The sequence below is a fragment of the Ceratotherium simum genome, chromosome 29 (assembly GCF_057802395.1).
Source record: "Ceratotherium simum simum isolate JZ-2026a chromosome 29, ASM5780239v1, whole genome shotgun sequence".
Classification (NCBI taxonomy): domain Eukaryota; kingdom Metazoa; phylum Chordata; class Mammalia; order Perissodactyla; family Rhinocerotidae; genus Ceratotherium; species Ceratotherium simum.
Window position 1 is genome coordinate 2,769,082 of NC_141928.1, and position 23,830 is coordinate 2,792,911.

At 55.5% G+C, this 23,830-nt stretch overlaps 1 protein-coding gene across 2 annotated transcripts in view; it reads right to left on the minus strand.

Annotated features, from left to right (window-relative positions):
• The window catches only part of OLFM1 (olfactomedin 1), a 38,987-nt gene that overhangs the window by 2,785 nt on the left and 12,372 nt on the right, over window positions 1-23,830 (minus strand). The window contains exons 1-5 of one of the 2 annotated variants that reach the window (XM_004423635.3): window positions 22,455-22,702; window positions 20,285-20,434; window positions 15,030-15,185; window positions 12,871-13,090; window positions 5,254-5,360 (exon numbers count right to left, since the gene is read on the minus strand). In XM_004423635.3, the coding sequence (XP_004423692.2) occupies window positions 5,254-5,360; window positions 12,871-13,090; window positions 15,030-15,185; window positions 20,285-20,434; window positions 22,455-22,604 (783 nt within the window). In that variant the 5' untranslated portion in view covers window positions 22,605-22,702. Of the gene's footprint in view, window positions 1-5,253; window positions 5,361-12,870; window positions 13,091-15,029; window positions 15,186-20,284; window positions 20,435-22,454; window positions 22,703-23,830 lie in introns of those variants that run through there. The other variant, XM_004423636.3, reaches the window with a different exon arrangement.

A 23,830-nucleotide genomic window follows, 5' to 3' on the forward strand; every position in this document is an offset into this window, starting at 1 on the left:
CTGCAGGAGATTAGGGACGTGGGAGCTTTCAGACCCGAATTACACATGCGTTAAAAACTTAAAAAAATCATAACCTTGTTCCTGAGACATCGTTCAGCTGCTTAGAGGCAGATGCGCCTTTTGTTTTTAACGAGTTTTTTTTTTTTTTTAAACCGGGTCTCAATTGAGGCTTTCATTTTCTCTGGCCTCCTGTAGGCCGGTCCCCAGTGATGTGGGTCACAGACTAGCACGGGGCAAGAGCAGTGCACGAGGGGCGTCGGAGGACGCAGGCGATGTGCAGAACCTCCTCTGATCCTGTTTCTGAAAAGCACCCTCCTGCCTCCACTTGGCTATCTCCTGAGACGGGGAGCTCACTGCTTCTTTCAAGACTCAGCTCAAACGACATTCCTCCCTGAAGCCTCTCCCTATCTCAGCATGGAGAACACTTTCTGGAAGTGTGCAAATGTGTGCCCCCGGCACCAGCGGGCCCTTGATAGTGGGGACCCTGTCTCACGTCTCCCTGTACCCCCAGGGTCCAGCATCTCCTTCCTGTGGGCAGAGCTGGGGGAAATCGGCATCAGATTACTAAGAATTTTTAAATTCTTAGTAATAACAAGGTTATGATTTTTTTAAGTTTTTAACGCAGGTGTAATTCGGGTCTGAAAGCTCCTTTCCTCCTTTTCCTCCTGTAAACTGGCAAACTGAACACAGGGCATTGCACTTTTGTGAAACGCAATTGAGGGTGGGAGGGAAAGTCAGCACGACTTAACTGTTAACTGTTTAACAACCACTCTTGGCCTGGTAGCTTTAAGTTGCCAATGAGAAGCTGTGCTCTGCAAAAGAGAGGTGCATACGTGGACCCCCCCGAGTTTGTTCACTCTGATGTCATCTGAAATGCCTTCTCCTTCCCCTCCTATCCAAGTCCCAGGCTCAGATGGAATCTGTCACCTCCAGCACGCCTCCCCCGAGCTCTCCAGCCTCGCCCAGAACCACAGCACCTGAACTGCCGGAGGCCTGGGACCAGCGGTTCTCATCCTGGCTGACTCTGAGGGCCCCGGGAGCGTTCACACTCCAGAGCGATTACATCAGACCTCTGTGGGTGGAGCCAGGCATTCGTGTGGGTTAGAGCTTCTGGGCGATTCTAACGTGCAGGCAAGGCTGGACCCTCTGGCTTGGAGCCTGAGCTGCTTACCGTGGACTTGACCACATGGGCCCTTTGCAGGGGTTCTCAGCCCGGGCTCCTCACCTGAGGAGCTTAGAAAGCCCTGTGCCGAGCGCCTAGTGCTGCCATTCTCAGTTACTCGTTTGAGTTATGGTCTCGGCACCAGGATGTTTAAATCTGCTCACGGATTATTACGTACCAGCCAAGATGAAAACCACCACTCTAGCTACACAGCGAGTACGTGCGGCCATCCTCTCCCTGCGTCCCCACCAGGGGCCAGCTCGGGGCCCAGCCTGGTGGAGGAAAGCAGTGAGTCCTCTTGACAGATGACTGCCCAAGAGTTCTCGTCCTCGGTCCAGGTCCAAGGCCAGTGTTCCAGCGAGGCTGGCGCCCGGGGACGTGCCAAGGGGGTGCTGTCTAAAGTGGCTTCTCAGCCACTTGGCCTGAGTTAGCTCTTCCCTTCGGCTTGTCAAGCATCTGTCACGTGTCCTCCCGACAGGACTGCTACCACCAAGGAGCCTGGGCTGCTGCAAAAGATGCTCTAAAGGGAGCCGCCGGCCGACCCGGCAGAGGAGGAGGTGGCAGACGCCGGCGGCTCGTGCCAGAGACTTCACTAGGAAGTGAGGGTTGAAAGGGAGCGGGGAGAGGTCAGGGCCCAGGACGAGCCCTGCTCCCTCAGAGAAAGGACTAGAAGGGGCACCCATGATTGTTGAACACCTAGCTGCGCAGGCTCTCGGCTGACCGATGACCACACTCACAGGCTAGCACATTTTGGATAATTTGACCTTCAGGAAAAGGGATTCGGTATGAGCCTTATAAGATATCTGGATGGCTGTGACACTGTCTAGAGGACAGGGAGGAATTTAAACACTGAGCTGAGCTCATTGCTGTTTGTAAAATGACAGTATTTTGGTGATGATAACACCCCCTCTGAACATGAGCTTCCTGGGGGCAGCGAGGGGCAGCTGGTCCCCTGTCCAGTGTCTGATGTGAGTGGCCTGGGACTTCTAGGGTGGAAACAGGCCAGTAAGAGGGAAGGCGGTCACTGGACTCCAGAAGGATGGTCCATGGTCAGGGTGGGCTACTCGTCTGAGTTGGGGGCAGGGGTCTCCTGGGGAGGGGCACAGCCTGGCAGGGATGAGAGCCTGGAGTCGGAGCGGGAGCTTCCGGAGCCCCAGTTCCACCAGAAGCATGTAGGCCGGTCACTGCTGAGAGAAGGCTGCTGCTGGACGTGGTGGGAGAACAGCAGAGCCCAGCACAGTGCCTGGCACACAGCTGGTGGTTAATAAGTGAGTCGAGGAAGGGTGGATGCAAAGGCAGCCCAGGCTAACCTTGTTCTAACAGCTCGGCGCAAGGGCGGCAGGTACCTGAAGGCTGTGCCGGCTCTTCTGCAGGCCCTCCCCCAGGTGGGCTCCCCCCCGGGGGCTCCGCGGCAATTCAACCCCCTCGGCCTTCGCACACCCCTCTCACCACGCCCTCCCTCCCTGGCAGCCTGCACTAAGCTGACATTGATTTTTGGTTTTTTTTTTTGGAGTGAGTTATTGGTTCCCTGCGTGTATGTGATCAAAATTGGATGGGAGAATGGAAAAGATCAAAACAAAACAAAACAGAGCTCTTCCAGATCAATGGCAGGACTGGGGACGTGTCACTTAGCAGGCTGGGCGCTGGAGGCGGCGATGCTGAGCACACGGGGCTGGGAGTGGCCGGCTGGGGGCAGGGCTGCCAACTGCCCAGAGCACTCCAAGCTGACCCCCAGCATCCCTGGCAGCCGAGCCCGTCTCCTCCCTGCCCTGTGCCATCAGTCCCCCACCAAGGCCTCCTCCTCCCACCGTGCCTCCTCACACGCTCTCCATCACCAGGGCCTCCTTTCCTGGAGGACGATCAAGTCATCAAGCAGAAAATAGATGTCCAGCTACCAAAAGCATCAGCAGCACCTCACGGCTTTGGAACCTACGGCCTCACTGGATGGGGGAGGCACATGGCCGGGCCTCCAGGAGCCCTGACACCTGGTATGCGAGAAAAGAGGCTTTGACTAGTGAGCTACCACAAAGGGTGCTGATGTCAGAGCCGGGCTGAGCGGAATCCTCCAGACCGGTTCATTCTCTGCAGCACTAAGGTCACTGGTTCCAGCTCACGGGTCCCAGCAGATCTACCCGTGTTTGTGGGGTGTGTGTGGTGGGCAGGCAGACCACAGGCAGGAGGCAAGGAGAGGGAGATTGGGGGGATCAGGAGACTCATCTGGGAATGGCAGTGCCTACTGTGGACATTTGTTAATAAAACCAGTGACCAGCCTTTCTCGAGACCGTGGGCAAGTCATGCGACCCTTCTGGGCCTAGGTTTTCTCATCAACGCAGCAGAGATCAGGAGGACCTCGATGCTGGCGGGTCTCGGAGGACCAAACAAGACAGGCAGGCAGTGTGCCCAGCTGAGGGCAGGCACACGGGCAGCTGCGTCAGGGGCCCCGGTTCCTTGTCTTGTGTTGATGGAGTCAATATATACACATCAAGGGCTTCAACAGCGCCTGGCACCTAGGGCCTGCTCTCGGGTCTGCTATCAGCGTTTTGTTTCTATTTCTGCATGATTGTTATTATCAGCGACATCTGGGCAAGAGCACGCTCCTAACCAAACTCGGAACAGAGGCAGGGTTTTCCAGGTGGGATACAGACTACAAGGACAGTCGATTAAACTGTCAGGAAATCTGCAAGCACCAGCTAGCTGTCACGATTCAGAAAACAGGAAACACCCTTCACTCCAAAATACTTGACCCCAATGGTATCCCTGGTTTGCAGTCTCTAGCCAGCCCCTCCAGAACTCTCTGCCAGCAGACGCTGGGTTGAGCGGCTAGGAAGACGCTGCTGGCCTGCTCAGGGTGAGAGGTGGGGCGTCCTCCCGCTGGAGGTCATTGGTAAAGATAAACGCACAGGCTTCCCGAAAGCCCTTCCGTCGTCGCCCCATCCGTCTGCCCCCGAAGTAGAAAGTGTGCCAGAGACGCAGTGCCCCTTCGTGTTTTAATACAAGAGATCAGGCCTGATGCTGCCTTCTACCGGACGGAAATGGGGCGGGCGAGGAACAGAGAAGGGCAGTCTCAGGATAGAGAGAACTCCACCCACCATTTCCATTAAAAGTCCTCCGGACAACGCTCAGAAGATCTCAGATTTCTAAGCCCCCCTCTCGATTCTGCCCGGAGGAAGAGTTGAGTTCTTTTCAGTGTTTATTGTCTAAACGTTCGGAAGGCAAGAGGCTGATAGGAAACCAGCCCCAGATGGTTGGCCGGTTTACTCTGGGTGACAGCAATCAGGTTGGCAGATGCCAAAGTCAGGGAAGCCCAAACAGCTTCTCTCCTCCACCCAGAGCCTTGGCCGGAATCTTCCTTTGGCGGAAGGCTCTAAAATGACACTGTCCTAACGTCCAGGGGCCGAGCCGGCCAGGCGTCTCCCCCTCTCATCTCCCCGCTTCCCGAAGGGGCTCAAACAACAGAACCCAGGGCCCCCTCCCACCCCGCCATCAAGAGAAATGTGGTGCTTGTCTCTCTCTTCCTCTCCAAGTTTTTACCCTGGGGGAAAATTCTAGAAAAAAGAACGTGGCCTCTTTCCTATATCAAAAAGGAACATGAGTTTCCATCAGCCATGAAAGGAATGGCAAATGAAATACAAATGAGACGTCATTAAAACAAGAAAGGCCTAATGGTGTCTCTTGCTGAAGCGGGGGGCAGGGATGGGAACGACCGGAACGTTCCAGCCGGAGAGAGACAGACCGAGCGCCCACCTGCCACCCACCTGCCCGAGGCACAGAGCCGCGCCTGGGGAGCGGCGTTGCAGGGGCCCGTCATTTGCCATCATTCGCCACCGTTGTCCCCGTATTGCACCCATCCCTGTGGTCTGTGACTCCAGGTCAGCACAGGGACCTGGCCCCTCCCCAGAGTCTCCCAGGAACACACCCCCGGGGGCCCCACGCTCTGCTCAGCCCACAGCCCCTGGAGTGTCTGTCGGGTGGGCAGGCCCATAGGCGTGAGGGCCAGAAAGGTGCAGGAGGGAGACCAGACCCGCCGGCTCCCAGGGGGACCCCCTTGTGCAAACGACCCCCAGACCCAGGCCCAATGGAGAGGCACTTACCCTGTTATCACCTTCTGGGGCCAGAGGGTCCGTCATCCAGGACCCGAACCTCGAGCCGGAGGTCTTGATGGTCACAGGGTCACTTATGCCCGTCAACTTGCCACATGCTGGAAGAGAGGGCACGGCGCAGGAGGAGAGGAGTGAGTGCCGTGGCCTGACCCGACTGTCCCCTGGGGGAGGACACAGGGTCCCCTCTGCCCTTCTTGGTCTGGGATGCTGCTAAACAGATGCTCGTGCCCTTGCTCTTCCTGGGGACATGCCAAGCCACCCACTCCCACAACAGAGAGCAGCTGAGGCCAGGGAGGGCAGAAGAGGGAACAGCCGCTGCCCCCTGGGCCTCACGCCCTCCCTCCCCACAGGCCTGGGGGCGAGGCTGTTGCTCTGGGGGTTCAGATCAACCTCACCAAGACTCAGTTTTCTGCTCTGGGAAATGGAGACGGCAGCAGCCCAACCTCCTAAGGCTGCTGGAGAGAATGCGATGCTAACAGCCCAGCACGTGTCTGGCACAGGGCTAGGCTCAAAGCAAGACGCAGTGTAAGGTGTGATTGGTTTCACGAAGCACCAAGGACCAGTGCGCTTCATTATAGAGCTGCTACTCCGCGCCCTTCCACACTGAGAACCAGGGGAAAGGCCGGCAGCCTTCCCACCGAGAGGCGGTGAGCTTTTCCCCCAGGGTGAGAGCATCTCTTCTGCCTGGAGGAGGAGCCCTGAGGCTGGAGAGCCAGGGTTCTGAAGGTGCTGACAGGGCAGGGAGCATCGGGATGGATGGGACCCTCTATGCCCTGTGGGGACATGTGCCTTCTGTATGGTCCCCTCCCAGGTCTGCGTGGCTCTCCTCAGCTGCCATGATTAGCATATGTACACAGTGGTCTGCAAAGTTCAGAGAAGATCCAGGGGCTTTCAGAAGACTGTCACTGACTTAACCCAGGACCACGGTTTAGCCAGCATAATCCAGAAAAGCGGAAGCTGGCCTGGGGAGGGGCCCACTCCCACCTCTGCAGTCCAGGGTGTCCCCTGCTCTCTCCCTGAACTTAAAGTGGGTGAGTATATCCATTAGCATCATCGTACAAGACTGGAGGGATGGAACCCCTGACACCCCGGCCCAGCACCAGGCGCTGCGGTTTCTGTGTTGGCAGGAGAACGGGCATCTGGGCAATGCAGAGGCTTTGAGGAGGATTAAGAGCCGACTGCGAACAGAAGAAAGGCTGGCTTTGCACCCAAATTCCCATCAAGTCACGCCGCCCTGCTCCTAAGTCCCAGCGGCCAGCTCTGGGGGCTGCTGCCTCTGGCCCAGATTCGAAAAAGAAATGCACGACTATTTTTACTCGCCTATCCCTTCTCCGGATTGATTTCGCCTGGTCCGCTTTCAGGAGGAATTATGCACCTTCCCACATAAATACTGTCCGTTCACAGCCTGAGGCTTCCTGCAGCAGCCACCGCTGGCAGGGCCGGCCGGCGAGTTGGCAGACCCAGCAGGGTCACTGCTGAGGATCAGCACAAGTTCTCTGGGCCCTGTCCACGCCCCCACCCCACACCCCCCATCTGAGGGAGGAGAGCTGGAGGAGAAAGGGGACTGGGGGTTATGCCCAAGGTTAGCCAGCATCTACAACGACAAGAAGGTGCGTTCTTGGAAATCTCATGAAAGACTGCTTCCCCGTGAGGATTCGGGGTGGGGCTCCCTAAGGGCTTCATCTGGAGGAGGGAGGGCGTAGGAGAGGCAGGACCCAAGTCTGCCCCTCAGCGCTCTCTTTGTTCCTACGACCCTGGGGAGTTCTGGGGGGCCCCTGGGAGACAGCAGACCCTCTGAACTGGGGGGAACTGGGAGATGCTAACAGGAGCCATCTCTCGCCATCCACAGCCCTCCTCCAGCTCCTCCTGCTGCCTGGAGGCCAGCGTCCACTAAGATGGCATTGTGCCCCCTGCGCATCTCCTGTGGAAGGCCTCCCCACCACTGAGCCAAGGGACAGTGGTCCTCTTGGCCGCCTGGAAGGAGAAGTCCAAAGGAGCCACTGCCCCCAAGGATGTCACAGTTTGGGGGAAAAGCCTGCAAGTTTTCCATAGGATAGCACACTGCGGGTTCAGCCATTTCCCAACGTGATGCGGACTCACTGGAAAGCTCTGTCCCCAGCCTGCGGCACCCACACCCTCCTCAGTTGGACGACCTCCCCTGAAGGAGACCAGACAGCTGTCCTCTACGTCACACTCAGAAGGCGAAGATGGCGGGTCAACGCCCAACCCGGCTCAGACGCCTGGCCCTGAGCCCAGGCTTCCCGCCTCCACACCTTTGCTCATGCCGTTTCCTCCACCTGGAATGCCATCCCCGCCCCCGTCCTTCCACCTGTCTTCTGTGGCTCGACCCAAACTGACGCCTCTTCCAGAGACCTCTCCCTTGCGAACTCCACCCACCTGGTCCTCGCTGACCCGTGCTGGTGACCACGCCCTTCCTGGGGCCACGGACAAGAACGTCTGGGTCTTACTGCCCTCATCTATTTCCCCAAGACTCAACCTGGGAAGCCGTCCAACAACGAATGAACGAATGAAGGAATGACTCATCTCTTAGGTACTCAGAGGTAAAATCAGCCATCTCAGAAAATCCTCCTCCGTCTCTCGCTTCGCTCTGTGCCCCAGTAGAGGGGATGGGAGGCGAAGGAGGGTCACCCTCTCCTGAGCGCGGCATAGACAGTTGTCCCTGTCGGTAATGACGATACCGCCTCAGAGGGAAGTTGTGCGACTTAAACGGTTGGACAATGGTGAGCTTCTAGAAGGCCGCCTGACGTGGAGTAAGCGCTCAGTGGAGGTCAGGCACCACTGTCGTTATCGTGAATTCAGACTGAAAAGCTGGGGAAAAGGGGGTTTCACCCTCAGCACAGTGCACTTGGGCTGCCCGGGACCCTCGCGTGGCATCCTGCCCACCCTGGACCTTCCGGCCTGTGGCTGCAGAGAAGGGGGAGCCGGTCGCTTCGGGAAACAGGTTGCAGGTCCGGGTCTGATGTGCAGGGGGAAGCTCCGTGTCGTGCCAGCCCCGACCGGCAAATGGTGGCTCGGGGACTAAGCCCCACCCTCTCCCAGCCCCTCAGAGGAGCCTTAATTCATGGGCTACAGTGGACAGAGAAAGTCCCGCTGGCTGGGAGCCCTGCTTCTCAAACTACTGGCTGCGGGCTCAGTTCTCCCGAGCCCCCAGGGGCTAGAGGCCGCCCTCCCCCACCCCGCCTCGCCTGAGTCAGGGAGTTATTTTTGGTTCTCTGTCCAGACTGTTTCTGCCAAGACCTCGGGAACTGACACGATCTAAAAAAGCCCCAAGGCAGAGCCGCGAGGGGGAGTCTTGGCACATTCAGTTCAGGAAAGCGTCCCTCTCTCATCACGAGGGCCCAGGATGCATGCACGGGGAAGGGAGGCAGGCAGGGGAGGGTAGGGAGAAGGCTCAGGTGCAGGTGCATGTGGGAGGAGGCTGAGCTCCGGGGACAGCACACCAGCTGGCAGGGCCTGGCCGCCCCGAGAGCCCAGCATGGGTCTCAGGAGGGAAGCTGCCTGCAGAGCTGGGGGCCTGGACAGAGCGGTGCCCCCGCAGAGGAAATCACCCATCTCTTGCTATTCCTGAGGGAAGCCACTTCCGGACAACAGCCCGGATCATCTCCACAAGGAGCCTTGGGCAGGCCCAGGGTGATGCGCCCGCCAAGGAATCAGGCCAGAGACCAGACTGAAGGGACTGATGCCCCGCAGCAGGCAGGCTGGGCCCCGGGACGACCCCCTGGCCTCTAGGCCTATCTCCCTTGGTCCCAGCTTTGATCCCTTGAAGACTGGGAACAGCTCAGCCAGAAGAGTTTGCAAAGCTGGGAGCTTGGACGGACAAATGTCCCTGTAGATGAAATAAGCTGAGACAGAGCAGCCTCCCACAGGGTGCACGCTCAGACCCAGAGCCGGGGAGGCGGCACTAAGAGAGGGACCCTCCTGGACACTCACCACAGGGAAGGGTGGCCCACTAGGGGATCTCTCACCATGCGCAACCCTGAGCACTTCCTGATGGAGCCCCAAGGGAAAGCTGCCCCGCCAGGATCCCACTCAGGCCCCTGCGTTTCCTCCCTGGAGCCTTTCTAGTGGGTTCTCCTGTAGACTGAGGCATCCTAAACTTTACCCTCAGTCCTAAGTGCAAAATCAGTCTGTGCTATTTCACCTACCATCCTTGCCAGCAGCTCACTTGCCTGGCTCCATCCAGGCCCCTGGGGAGCAGGTGGGGGCCAATCTCTCTGCCTCCTTGACCCTTCCTAAGGAAGCCTTTAGCATCCGAGTCCCAGGATGGTATCACTGAAGGAAACTGTAAAAACCAGCTAGGCACCCCTGAGGCTAAGGGGACATGCCATTCCAGGACACGCTGCGTGGGGCATTAAGTCTCTGGCTTCTGCTGGGGCATCTGACTCTGCAGGCTCTCCATGGAGTGACAGCGAAGTCCCAGGCCCCAGCTCAGGGGACGGGGTGGCGGGGCAGCTCTACCTCTCGCCTGCCTGGGAAGAAGAGGAGCTGCTGGGAGCCGTGGGAAGCTGCCTCCCTTCCAGAGGACGCCCAGAGACGAGCCTGACCTCAGTTCTAGAAACAAGAGTTTCAGATTCGAGTTTCTGGCTGGGCCGTTAGGAAAAACACACAATCCCACTGAGGAGGGATCTTTAAAAATGGAAACTGAAAACAAACGGAAGCTGCAGCCCTTGTTTGGTTTTTTCTTTGTATGTTCTGGGGTCAGGAATTGTCGGCAACATCGACTCAAAGAGAAGGAGGCCACAGAGAGGCTAATTAAGAGTTCTCTGTGGGGAACAGCAGGGAGACCCTTTTCTCCACTGTCACGCCAGGAAGGTAACTGAGATGCTATTCACCAGACCAAGGAACCTACAGTCCGATTTCACGCCAAGAAGCCAAGGAGTTGAGGGGGCAAGGACGGGAACTGACAGCTACTGAGAGGCTGACTCTTGCAGAAGTCCTGCCCCCGGACGCTCTCAGTGCTCCCGGGCTCCGTGCGGAAGGCCGGCTGCCTCTGTTTAGGCTCCTTGGCGACCTCCAAACAGGCTGTCAAGATGGTCTGGAGACGTTGCCTATTTGCAAGGCTGAAATCAAGATCAAATTAAGCAGCCGCAGGATATTAATTTGGTTCTCCAGTTACTGAGTTTGAATGAAAAGCTAGCAAGGGAGAAGCAGCAGCAAAGCCGCATTCATCAGCCTGTTTATCCATCTGTCGTCTGTCTGTCTATGCATCTACATACCAATCAGTCATCCATCTCTATCTATTGTCTGTCCATCTGTCTATCTATCTACCTATCTACCTATGTATCATCTGCTACAGACCTATCTATCCTACCACCACCTACCCTGTGCTGGGCACAGTGCAGAGCCCGTGATGTGAATGACCTCCATGGACTCACACAGCAATCCCAGGGCACAGACTCCTACACCTTCATTTTACAGACCACGAGGTGGCTGGCCTCTTGGGAGTCACACAGCTATCGAGTGCCACTTACTGCTTTACGACACTGCCTCCCTCAGACTGGGAGCTCTCACAGTCTGGTGTTGGTTCAAATCACCCGGGTGCTGGTTAAATGCAGATCCCTGGGCCCCACCTGCAAACTCTGATCCGGCATGCCTACTTATGCATCACGGTCTTTCTGAAGGAAGAATTAAATGCAGAGGTAAAATCATGCACTGCACGCCAATGGTGGGGAACACGGCCTCTGGGGGTCTCTTCATCCTCTCTCTTTACTCCCAAATCAAACATTTTAGCAGCCTGAGGGGAACCAGGTGAAAGCCCCAAGATCCTAAGCCGTAAGGTGGATTCAGCCAGCTTCTAAAAATAGGCCAAGTACAGACGGGCAGGCCGCTTGTTGCAGGAGAGGGGACCCTCCTTGGAAAGACTCTTAGCTTCTCACCACTTGTAACTTTTTCCTCTGCGTTTCCATTTTGCTCCTTGATCCCTTAACTGGAAAACATGGAGGTTTTATCTTGGTTTCTCCCTGGTATACACAGTCTGTATGCCAGGGAGGGAAAAGTGCAGCTTGTGGGGCAATAAATAACAAATAAACCACCCCCTTGGATTCTTCACAGGCCAGGAGAGACCCCTCAGTGGAAGTGTTTGGAGGGTCTAGAGAGACAGCAGCGACGTGAGCTCAGGGTCACTATGGGTAGAAACCCAAAGACCGCGCCCAACAGAAATAATCATACAGTCCCATAACCATCAATAGAGCCCTATAATCATTATCACTGCAAACATTCACCCCGGCACCTGGAACGGCAAAATGGGAAGAGCTGGTACAGACCGTCCAGCCCAGACCCCTCCTGGGACTGTCCCAGGTCACCCAGCCCAGGTCACATACTGGGACTTGGGCACAATGCAGCACATCACTGAACAAACGCAGTAAACAGTCCCTCCTATAGGGCTCCTGTAGAGCAAAAGCGTATACGTTAAAACGGATCTGTTCTTAAACTCTCAACATATCTCACTGTCTTCTCTCCAAGACTGGGGAACTTAAAAGTTTATGCCTTAACTAGAATACCTAGAACAGAATTAAAAATAATCTCAATGTGGGAACCTGTTTCAACAAAAAGGTTAGCTGATTCTATTTCCTTGCCTTCTGAACATTCTCTCTCCTCCACTTGACTAACAGCACTAGGGATTTTAAAAAGCATTTGTTTTTTTGGGATGCTTTAAGTTTATAATAAGCCATTTGGAGTGTGTTCGGGGGGAGAGAGGATAAAAAGGGAATCAAGTCAGAACATCAGATAAAACCTAAGGAAAACTTCACAAAGCAAAATTACCCTAAAAATTACCCTAAGTTACTCTGAAAAGTATGCAATATGAAAATGAACTTGCTTTGTGTTAAAAAACAGTTGGTGAGGAGGGCTGACTAATCTTTATTAAGAAAACTTAAAAATGGAATTGGGATTTAAAATGTATCATTTAAAAGTGGACTCAGACACTAATATGTTAAGATTTGTTACAGTAATTAACGGGAAAGTTGATAAGGCAAGTGGGTGTTCAACCAAGAATAAGAACCCCAAGGGGCGGCCCCACGTTGGGTCCACCTTAGAAAATATGAACAGGGGCAGGGAGCCCATTGGCTCAGAGGGTCCACTCCTTCCAGCTGTTAGGAGGGGCTCCTTTGCATGCTGTGAATGGCAAATCTTCAACTGTAATGTGATTAAATTTTATTTTCTTTTTTCTTCCAGATATGCATGATTCATTATCTCGGGGAGCTGCATCAGCCCTGGTTCTCAACCTGGAGGGAATCTGAGATACATGTTTCCAGCCCTATTAAACTGGTGTCTTAAAAACTCATCCCAACACACACACACATTCTTCAGATGGTATGTAACATCTAATATCATCCTATTTTTTTCCAGATGTGTGACTCCATGGCATCTGTGAGTTGGCCTTCGCACCGGGTGGGACAATGCCCTAGGGTGGGCACCGCCTACACTCCTTAGCTATCTCTTAAGGCAGCCCTACCCAAGAGCCCTGATTCGGCCATCACCTCCCTGGAGCCAGGCGGGCGCTGTCCACTGCAGCACCACTCCCTAAGCCTGCGTGAGAGCCGGAGGCGGGCAGTGCAGCGCCATGCCCCCGCAGGGTTCTGAGCCTACCTAGTTTTTGCATGCATGCACGGAGCCTTTCTTCAAGATTGGACACTCTGCTCTGAAGTTCATCGTAGTCATAGGCGCCAATTTCCTCTTGCAGCTCGTTAAGCACTGACGTCAGATTCTGGGCCTCCTCTTTAAACTGCAATACCAATTTGGCATCGGCCTTGTACTCTTCCAACACAGGTATCAAAGGCCTAAGTTCATCCATTTTCGCTTTTATCGCCTGCAAGGTTAAAATAAGCTGGGTTCAGTGCGATGCGTGCAAAAACTTGTAACACCCTGCCTTGGCCTGGCTTCTCCCTAGGTGAGGGAAAGTGTGCATACTCCCGCTTTATTTATAGATTTATTTATTCTGGTCCAAATGAGTTAGGAGAGCATAGGAAACAGTCTTCAGAACACCAACATATTTGGGAAAGGTCTTTATTGTCAGTTTAGAATGCAACATCTTAAGGTTACATGCTTTAAGTCACATACACAAAGTTTCTTTTTTTTTTTTTTCAAAAAATGCATTGACAAGGGTTCAAAATATTCATGAAATGCATCTACAGTCGCATGCAAAAGAGGATCCTGGTTGTATTCAAGGTTCCTTAGTGATATGGTGCTAAAGATTGGAAAATAATAGTAAAAATGCGTGGTGCAAAAAGCTCTCTGGCCCTCTTTCATGGTTACATGGGGGTGGACTGCTTCTTCAGTCACTGCAGCATTGAAAAAACTCTTTTAAGTTAGCCCTGCAAGCAAGAAAATGAAACACTGTTGAACAGCTAGCTCACTAGCCTGCCTTGAACAGATAGCCATTAGTAGACAAATATTTTCACGGTCACTTAAAAAAAAAAATCACCTGTCAGTGCTCGAGTTAGCCCAAACAAACTGCTGGAACAGTTATGGGGATTCCTTCACAACAATTTCTCTTGACAGTTTTAATGCAATTGAAGCATGGTAAAAGGCAAAGGGTTGCATTTCTTTTCCTGGAGCCATACCGCCCCAACTTTTGGAACTGGGAGAGAGGCCTGTGTGGACAATGCTTGCAAAGATGAGCTAGCCCATGGTTGCTAGAGACACCTCGTCTTTAGAGGAATCTGAATCTACCAAAGAGAAAGGGTTGCTAGCCTTTCAAGGAGAGACACAAACTCTTTTCAGTCAGGCCCATCAAAATCTCTTTCCCATGATGACACGTCAGGAGCAAGGACGACACGTCCCACCTGCCTCCAACAAGAGCCATGGGCTCATTTCTCCTCAACAGGATCAGGCCTGCAATTATTTTATTTATAATATAGATTTATAACTTCATTAGCTTGCCATCTCGTCTGTATAACGTATCGCTTTAAGAAGCAAATTAGTTCTTGCTTCACGCAGGGAGCACATCAAAGGAAAACATTAGCATAAAAAGGATAGGGAGACAGAGCATCAGCAATTTCTAGTGAAGCTGGAAGGTGTCATTTGACCTGCTCATTTACATCTGGGCCAGATTTCTAATTAACATGCATGTATACCTCAATTAAGGTGCATATAATTTCTCAATTTAATCATTTTGCAGCTGAGTAAACTATAGGTGTATATATACATATTTGTACATATGTATATATAATTTTAGGTCAAACAAACTCCGGCTATGATGCCCAGAGTTCCCTGGAAAAAGAAACACTTACCAGGAAGTGAGAAAGACGTTGGTGTCTCTCTCTTCCCCGCAAATCTACAGTGCGCCTTGTCACAGCTACATTAGGTCAGATGTGAAAAACTGCCCTGAGTGATCCCTGCTCAGAAATGGCTCTAATCAATTAAGCTAATCCTGAGCTAATGTAATTTACCTGCAGCAGCTGTGGAACGACAAGGACCAATCGTGTCGCTTCCCAGCTAATCTGCAACTGGGCTTGAGAAGCCAGGACCTGGGACCCTGGCCTCAGAAACTAATGGGTGCTGAACACCGCTGCTCATGGCTGCCCCTTTCAAGGAGTCTTTGGCCAAACCAGGGTGAAGACAGGTTGCCTCTCTCTTCCCAGAGACTGCAGCCATTTGCAAGGCAAAGAACAAAACTTGCTGGGCTCCTTCCCTGCCCCAAATTGCTACTCCTGGAGGGAAAGAGGGAAGGGAAACATGAAGGGGAAACAAGCCCAGTCTCTGGGAAAAGGAGGGGAAGGGGGAGGGGAGAGGAGGAGCATACATACCTTGAACTGCCTGGCCAGGTGTTGCTTATGGCTCTCCTCCACCTGCTTGAACTTGGATTCCAGGCCCTTCATTTGGTTCTCCATCTTCTCCACGTACTGCAAGTCTCTCTGAGTCCGCCTGTCCAGGACCTCTATGGATTGAGACATGTTTTGCACCTGTCAAAAAGGCAACATGTTCAAGGAAGGAGCTGTGGCAGGGGCCCGACGACCTTATTTGCCTCCTAATACGTGACAGTGGCCTTGTCCTCACGGCCAGCACACGGAACCAGAAGTGGCCCACGCATTATTTACTAGTTAATCATCAGCATCGGGGACTGTTCTGACCAAGAGCTCCCCTAACAGAGCAGATTGCCTGGTAAACACTTCCTCTGCCATCTTCCAGGACACGTTCTTACAACCAGGGATGCAAATCAGGGGCGCAGGAGCCTCGGGTTCCTCACTGGTCAGAGTCGCAGGCATACGGCTCTGGGTAATTATTTTTCTTTTTCTTTTTGGAGGTGGGGATCATCTCCCGTCTCTTTATTCTGCAGCATGAAGTCAGTTAGGCAGGCATAAATACCAACCAAGATGAACAGCATTGTTGGGCTCCCCACCCCCAGCTATAGGTTCTCTTTCCCCCCAAATCCCACTGGGTGTCTTGCTGAGAAGGTTGATTGCATAAGTGCAGAACCAGGGAAGGACTCTGCCTGATTTCACATCAAGCCTTTTTCTCCCCCATCTTGTACGCCATCCATCACCCCCACAATATCATAGGTAGATGACTGCTCTGCGAACACGTACGTTCAGAACACAGTCAGAAATCAATCACCCAGCAAATGAAGAATCGCTGTTTTACATCTTTATGGGCAGATCTGCATTGAGTTTCGCCTCAAGATGGAACTTTAATATTCAACAGGATTCCAGAGAGCTTGAAAGAAAAACACTTTTAGTGCAGCCAGCTGCCAGTGCATTTTATTTTCAGGAAACTGGCTCCTGCTTCTGTGCAAACGCATTTGGGGTGGTGGGTGGGGAGGTAGAAGGAGGCTCAGGACTGCCAAAGCGATGTTGGGGTCATTTCCTCAGAATCTAATCCAATTACTAGGGAGGAAGATGCCTCCATAACCGCAAATCTTCATGGCTGATTTTTTGCTCAGTTGGAAAATACTCTCCCTTTTAGGAACAAAATCATTTGGGTATGAGGCTCAGCTTTGCCCAGTCGTGACGAGAAGAGATGATAGTGTGGTTTCCATTTCTCACGGTACATCCTCCACCCCCACAAATAGAACGAAATAAAAGAGAGACAGCAACCAAAGGCTGATCAGTGGGAGAAACACCGATATTGCTCATCTCAGCACTTAACAATGCCTGGAATTTTATGGCTTGTTATCTGAAAGGAACACACACACATTCAATTTAAAAATTCAGGCTTGGAAAAAACAATACATGGGTGAGCCTTTCTCTTTAGATGCTTTACGGGAAACTGAAATGTATTTGCTGTATCACCTATGTCTCCCTGTTTCCCCTCACCTGTCTTATTCTGTCAGTTTGAATAACTGCAGCTCTTCTTTGGAGAAATGTTGTCATGTTTGGTTTCCTTTATCCCTCAAGACCCAGCCCAAATGCCACCTCCTCCAGGGAGGCTTCTGTGATGAGCTAAGCCAGAAGTGGCTGCATGCTCCCTGGCAACAACATCACCGAGCTGGCACAATGCCTGCACAGCAGTAACCCACACACCTGTCCCAACCACCTTCTTGGAGAGGTAGCTGGTGGAGGAAGGGGGACTGGGCCTTCACACCTGTAACCCCAGCACCTAAGGCACAGGAGTGCCCCCGCAGCCACATGGCTGGGAGGAAGGAACACAAGTGGCAGCTCCAGTCATGACGCCTCCTCCCCTCCCCCACCGAGAGGACATGATTGCTCACGTGACAGCAAAATCCAGAAAAGCAAGGGCTAGAACGTGCTGAGCAGCAGCTGCTGAGTCCACCCTGGCTTTGGTCTCCTACTTCTAACAGGGGCCGTGCACAGCACCAAGGGCTTTTCATTTGCCAGAGAAGGAATGCTCTTAAAAACTTTTAAATAAGGTTAAATTTTAAATTTAGAAAACAAACTTTAAAGATGCCAAACTACTCAGGTGCCTTAAAACAAAATACTCTCCTCTAGTCTTTCCCACCCAGAACGAACACTTCCTTTTCTGGCCAATCACAGAGCAGAGAATGGGGCCTGGGTCACGATCGCTCCCCCAGGCCTTCTCACCCGCTAGTGGACCGTGGTCTGTAGCCCCTACTCTGAGCTCGTCCACTCCCTTACCCGTACCTAGGATGTGTCCCTGAGAAGCCAACTGAGGAGCTCAAGATCACCCAGCTACTAACTGACACAATCCACCCCACACCTGGCCCAGCGTGGCCGGAGGTGCTGAGCGGGGGTGGGCAGCAGACACACCTGGCCTCCAGGCAACGACCAATAGGACATTTGCAATGTTCCAGGCACTGTGCTGAGCCAGTCATGTTATCTATCTCATTCCATCTTTCCAAAACCCCGGGAGGTAAAGGCTATTTGGAGTCCTATTTTACACATAAGGAAACTGAGGCTCAGAGAAGTTAAGCAACTTATCTACCATCACACAGCGGTCAGCCACCACTCAAGGCCTAGACTGACTCCATAGCTCACACTTTCAAACTCAGGGCTGTGCGCTTCTCCAAAGAGAACAGAGCTCATGGCCCCCCCCCCCGCCTTGTGCGCTCTATGGGTCTCCAGTGGTCCTCAACCCCGGCCACGGGTCAGAACCGTGGGGAACTTTCAGGTACAGCTGCCGGGCTCCTCCCGAGGACTTGGGTCCAGTGAAAATCAGAGCCTCTGGGTGTGGGACCCACGGCTCTACCTCTGGAAGCTCCGCAGGCAGACGTGAATGTGAAGCCGGGCTGGACAGCAGCGGAACTAGATGGCATGTGCTCCGTTGGGACCCCAGCCCCACTGACAGAACTCACGACCAGACGTGAGGCCCGGAGGGAGCAAGGGACAGACGCCTGCCCCTCCTAACAGACGGACTGCGTCAAGCAGGGAGGCCCCCTTCACAACAAATGCTTCTGCCCTCTGATGACAGAGTGCCCTCGAGGGTCTAGACTAGGGGTCCCCATTTTTAAGCAGTAACGCTGTGGCAGAGATGGGCAGAAAGGAGAGCCCCAGGGCCTGCGTTCCCAGGGGCCCAGAGAACTTTCTGGAACCCATTTCCAGCTTTCTGTCACCCACTGAGCGCCTCCTCCCAAGAGCATGAGGGTCCTGTCCGCCAGCGCCCCGACCTTGCCTCCTGGCCGCCGGAGGCCCCTCCAAGCTGCATCTCCCTCTGCTTTAATTCTGAATAATTAAAGGCCCAATAAAGCTCTGGTCTAGTTTGGTGTTGATAAATGTTTGTGGGATCTATTAAATGCAATTGACTTTAATTCTTTTTAAACGATTTCCTGGGGTGGCTAACGATGGCCAGAGAGGGCACACTCTGTCCCCTTAGGGGGAGCAAGCTCTGGGACCAGGCCGCTGCTCCGTGCTCCCCCAGGCCCTTCTTCCCAAGGAACAAGGCTCCCTGCACGGTCCGTTCTAGATGGGCAGGGCTGGGAGGACCCCAGGACTCCTTACCCACCTCTCCCCTGACAGTTCGGGAAATGGGGTCCAGGAGAGGGACCTGCTTTGCTCACAGTAGTGGGAGGGTTTTAGTCAAGCTGGGCTCAAAGAATCCTGTCCGCAGCGTGGAGGGCAGCACTGGAGTGGCCGTCCTCACAGCACGGGGCCCTGCCCCACACATGCCTCCTCTCCTGCTCCTCCACTGAGGGGAGAGTCACGGCTTACTGGGGTGTGTGTGTGTTTGTGAGTATGTGTGTGTGGAGTGTGTGTGCATGTGTTTGTGTGTGGTGCATATGTGGTGTGTATGTGTGTGATCTATGTGTGTGTGTGGTATATATGTGGTGTGTATGTGTGGTGTGCGTGTGTGGTGTGTATTTGTGTATTTGTGTGTGGTGTGTGTGGTGTCTGTGCGTAGTGTATATGTGTGTCTGTGTGTGTAGCGGGTGTGTGTGGTGTATATGTAGTGTGTGTATGTGTATTTGTGTGGTGTGTGTGGCATACGTGTGTTTCTGTGTGTGTGTGGAATATACATGGTGTGTGTTTTTGTGTATTTGTGTGTGGTGNGTATGTGTGTATTTGTGTGCAGTGTGTGTGTGTGGTGTGTATGTATTTGTGTGTGGTGTCTGTGTGTGTGTATGTGAGTATCTGCGTATAGTGTATGTGGTACACATGTGTGTATGTGATTTGTGTATGGTGTCTGTGTGTGGATTGTGTGTGTGTGGTGTCTGTGTGTGGATTGTGTGTGTGTGGTGTCTGTGTGTGTGTGTGTGTGGTGTGAGCCCACTTTCCGGGGTGAAGTGTCCCCATGTAAAATGCCCTTCCTCCCGGGGAAAGGGTGATGAACGGACCAGAAGGGCCGCCCGGTAACTCCCAGGGGCCCTGATGCCCAAGTCATTGGAGAATCCAGGCTTCCTGGGGTGGAATGTGCCAGGAGGTGAGTCGGCTGCCCCATCAGGAGTGGCAGCCTCTGTGAGGGCCGAGAACGCCAGGCCAGGTGGGAAGGCGGCCACCAGGTTTGAGTGCTGCTCCCTGCCGACCAGCTGTCTGGCTTGGGACAAGTCAGTCCACCTCTGGACCCAGATTTCCACTTCTCAAAATGGTGAAAAATCTCACCAACCCCATGTGGTTCTTGTGAAGATTAAGTGAAATACTGGATTCAAAATGTAGACACAACTTCTGTTCCCAGGTGGGCTACAAGGTAACAACTGAATCTGCTTTTGTACCAGGGAGGCATCCACAGTAGTGAACAGCCGCTCAAAGGCAGGGGACAGACCCCATCAGGCAAAATCCCAGTGGCCGAGCATTTCCGGCTCCCAGGGCGTCCTCCCAGGCAGCCGCTCGGGGACAGCTCTGAGCCCTCGGGATGACAGATCACAGGCGCTACTTGGAGAGACAGCCGCGGGAGAGGGGCCCCACACCCCCTCTCCCCACCACCACTGGCTCCTCAGTGGAGCCTGCAGTGACCGGGAGGGTCTATGCCTCTCTCCTATCCATCCATCCATTCATTCCTTCATTCACAAATATTCCGAGTGAGGACACGCCGGGAAAGAGTGAGGCCTTGGAGCTGAGATGACCCGCAGGCTAGCCAAGCCTTGGCGCTCGCGTGGGCACACACATGCACATACAAGTACACCCACACGCACACACACCCTGCACAGACTCACCTTCTCCAGGAGCTGCCTCAGCTGTTTCGTGCGGGCATCTCGTGAACACATGGTCTGCTGGGGAGCGACCACTGTGCAGATACACCTGCCCTCGCTGTCCTGGGCAGAGCTGTACACCTGCCAGCTCTCCTCAGGGTTGGTGGGCAACACCTGGGCGGAGGGAGAGGGAGGGAGAGAAAGGGAGACCGTAAGGTAGTGTACCAGGGACAAAACCAGGGGGCATCGTCCACATCCGACCCCCCGGGGGAAAAGGCAGAAAGCAATGGTCCAAAGACACGTTCTGACCACGAAGAGGGAAAGGGGACCCCAGGAATAGAGACAGTCTCCCGTCAGGATCCCCAGGACTGGAAAGGAGTCAAACAGTCACGACTCTTTACATTTTTTTTTTTTTAATTCAAGGGGTTTTTAAATTTAAGGAATGTTTGGAGTTTTGGCATCTGACCAAATTGATCCATTAAGTAGAAGGGAGGGGTGACCAGAGGCAGGGAAGCAAGAGGCTGGCTGACTCACAGTGGGCACGTAATTCAGAAATAAGATCTCCTCCCGTAAGGCAGGCAGGGGTGGCCGGCGCAGCCTCACTCTGCAGCTCCCTGACGCTGGGAGATGAAGCACGGGCCCTAATAGCTGGGATCCAGCAGCCTATTAGCCCAGAGCTGCAACGACCCTGAGCCCCAGCAATCTTCCCGCTGGCAGCCTGGCGAAGACTGCCCGAGAGAACGCCGGGCTTCCCACTCTGCACAGGCTGCCACCCACAAGCCATTTGGTGGATGTCACCAAGTTGCTGGTGACATGTTGTGCAGGGGTCACACCCAACCTCAGTCCTGAGGTGTGCCCAAGGACCACCAAGAAACTAGAGCTGCACATGGCTGGTGACATGGTGACATGGCTGGTGTCACCTTGCCTTACAGCCCAGCTCAGGTAGTCCTGACCACCAGGTACACAGGGCAGACACTGCTGTTGGAAAACACCCCCTGAACACAGACTGTTCCCCCACTGCAGCCTGCCCAGTTGCCTCAGGTCACCTCCCTGCTATTTTTAGCACGAGGGCGGGGAGAAGTTGGTGGGAGAGTCCATAGTATCATTACATTTCATTTCATTCATTGCCAACCTCAGAAGCTCAGGGCCCAGAGGCAGGAACAGAGGCATTATGAAGGAAACACGGTGCATGCAATTCTCGAAACAGCAGGTGAGGTGAACGTGAGAACGCTCTTAGGAGGGGGTCACACGGAGACCTCCCGCCGGAGCACTGCGCCCTTGGCAGCCAGAAGGGAGCGGGCGAGGACACTCGTGTCCTTCACCTCTCCTTTCAGCTCAGAGGGAGCCGGGCCTGGGCGCGCCCCTTCCTCCGTGAGCCCGGCCTGGCGCTCACGGGTGGTTCCGGCTCAGCCTCCGCTCCAGCCACCATCTAAGTTAGCCCTGCCCAGAAGCGACCCGGGCCACACGCCCCTCCCCCAAGGCATCGAGAGGAAAGGAGAAACGATTTGAGAGGCAGGGCGGGAGGGGTGCGCGGAAGGCAAGGGGTCGAGCTCCGCTGCAAGCGGCTCCCGGGGGCCCCGCCCTGGGCCCCACGGCACTCTCCTCCACGGGACCCCAATGACCTCCGTCCGTACGGGGATGGGGAGGGAAAGGCGCCTCGGGACTTTGGAACGCGCAGGCAAGCGAGGGCACCAGCTCCCAAGCCCGCCGCCCGGCCGGGCCCCACTCCGGGCCGGGTTCAGTCCGGCTTTCACAAAGTAGGGCGGGCTCCGTTCAGAGCCCTGGCTGGACCAGCCAGCCCGGGATGGAGCGGCGGCGTCTCCACCCCTCACTTGCAGAGTGACCTTGGACAAATCCCCAAGTCCCCTGCCTCAGCTTCCCAACCTTATCAATGAGAGACTTAGTTGAACGAGGACTCCAAGCCTCCGAGCTCCTGAGCAGGCTCCCCTCGCCCCACGAGGGGACCAGGCAAAGGAAGGAAGCGTCGCCGGGGAACCGCAGCCGGAGGAGTGGCCGGGGCTGGGGGCGTGGGGAGCAGGGTCACCCCGCAGCGCGGAGGAGCCGCCGCGGGACCCCTGCGCGCGCCCTTGCTCCTGCGCCCTGCGCCCCGCGCGGCGCCCGCCCAGCCCAGGGTTGGAGGTCGGGGAGGGAGCGGGAGAAGGGCCCCGAGAAGGCGGGCGGCGGGCGCACTTACGCCGGTGCTGCGGTCGAGCGTCCCGCCGCTGGCCGCCGAGAGCTTGGTGGTGTTGAGGCCCACCAGCGAGGGCAGCGTCTGGGACATCCAGTTGGTGATCATGGCCATGGTGCTCAGCACAACCCCGATCTTGAGAAGCGGCACCGACATCGCGCCTCGAGTCGCCGCCTGCGCCCGCGCCACGCCGGCGCCGGCTCCGCGCCCCGGGCAGCCTTCAGGCGGCGGGCACCGCGGCGGGCAGGGGCGCCCGGCCGTGTCCCCGCGCCCCCTCGGCCCGCCACCGTCCGCCCGCCGCCGCCGCCGCCCCGCGCGCCCGGGCCATGGCTACGCCGCCTCCGGGCGCCAGGGAGAGTGGCCGCCGGCGGCCGCTGCCCGCCCCGCCGCTGCCCGGTGCCTGGTGCCGCCGCGTCCCTCCGCGTCCCTCCGCGCTCCGCCGCCGGGAAGGGCCGCCCGGCTCTGCCTCTGAGCGCGGCGCGGGCTGCGCGCGGGGGCCGTGGCCGGGAGGCGGGGACACGGTCGGGCGGCGGCCGACGCAATCCGCCCAGGAAATGGGTGGATTTTTCCTCTCCGCTCTGGCTCCCCGCCGCCCCCTGGCTGCTGGCAGCGAGATCTGCAAACCCCCGTCGCCGAGGAGTTGGGATAGGGTGACCCGGCAGCCAAGACGGACCACCGTCACCCAAGTCATAAAAGTCCGCCCGCGGCAGGGCGGCGGCCTAAGCTGCACGGATTGGCCGCTGCCCTCTCACCCTTACGGCCGACAGCTGAGCGAGGCCCAGGCACCCCTCTGAGACACCCCCTCCCAGGGCCCGCTGCTCCCCGACTGCTGGAGACCTACTGCGCTCCCTGCCAGCCTGGGCCGCCCCTTGAAACCCAGCCGGGAGGGCGAGCTCCTGGCCCGCTCCGAAAGCAGCCCTTCATGGGGGTCTCCAGCCCCAGCACTGGGGGAAGGGAAAGGAGTGTAAGAGGAAAGACCCTCCTAGGACCCCGGGAAGCCAGGTGCTCTAAGGCCTTTGGGAGGAAGGGAATCTCCTGGCAGCTGCCAACACCGACCAGTGTGGGCTCCTGGGTGTGGGTGTGAGGGGTGGGTGCACGCAGGAGGGGCCCCAGGAGTGTGCACACAGCGGAGGAGCTGGGTGCGGGTTTGGGGCTCCGGCAGGGGTGGGGAGCTAAAGGGTCCCCACCCATGAGGAGTGTGATGTGGGTGGGGCCGGTCAGGGACCTGGGGTCTGTGGTTGGGGGCAGGAGTGGGTATCCTCACTGCTTCCTGTGTCCCTGTGGGGGGACTGGAGTCTGGTGCCCAGGCAGAGGGGCAGGGCAGGCTGGCACAAGCCCCCAGCCCTCTGCAGCATCAGCATCAGGACACGTGTAAGCCTCCT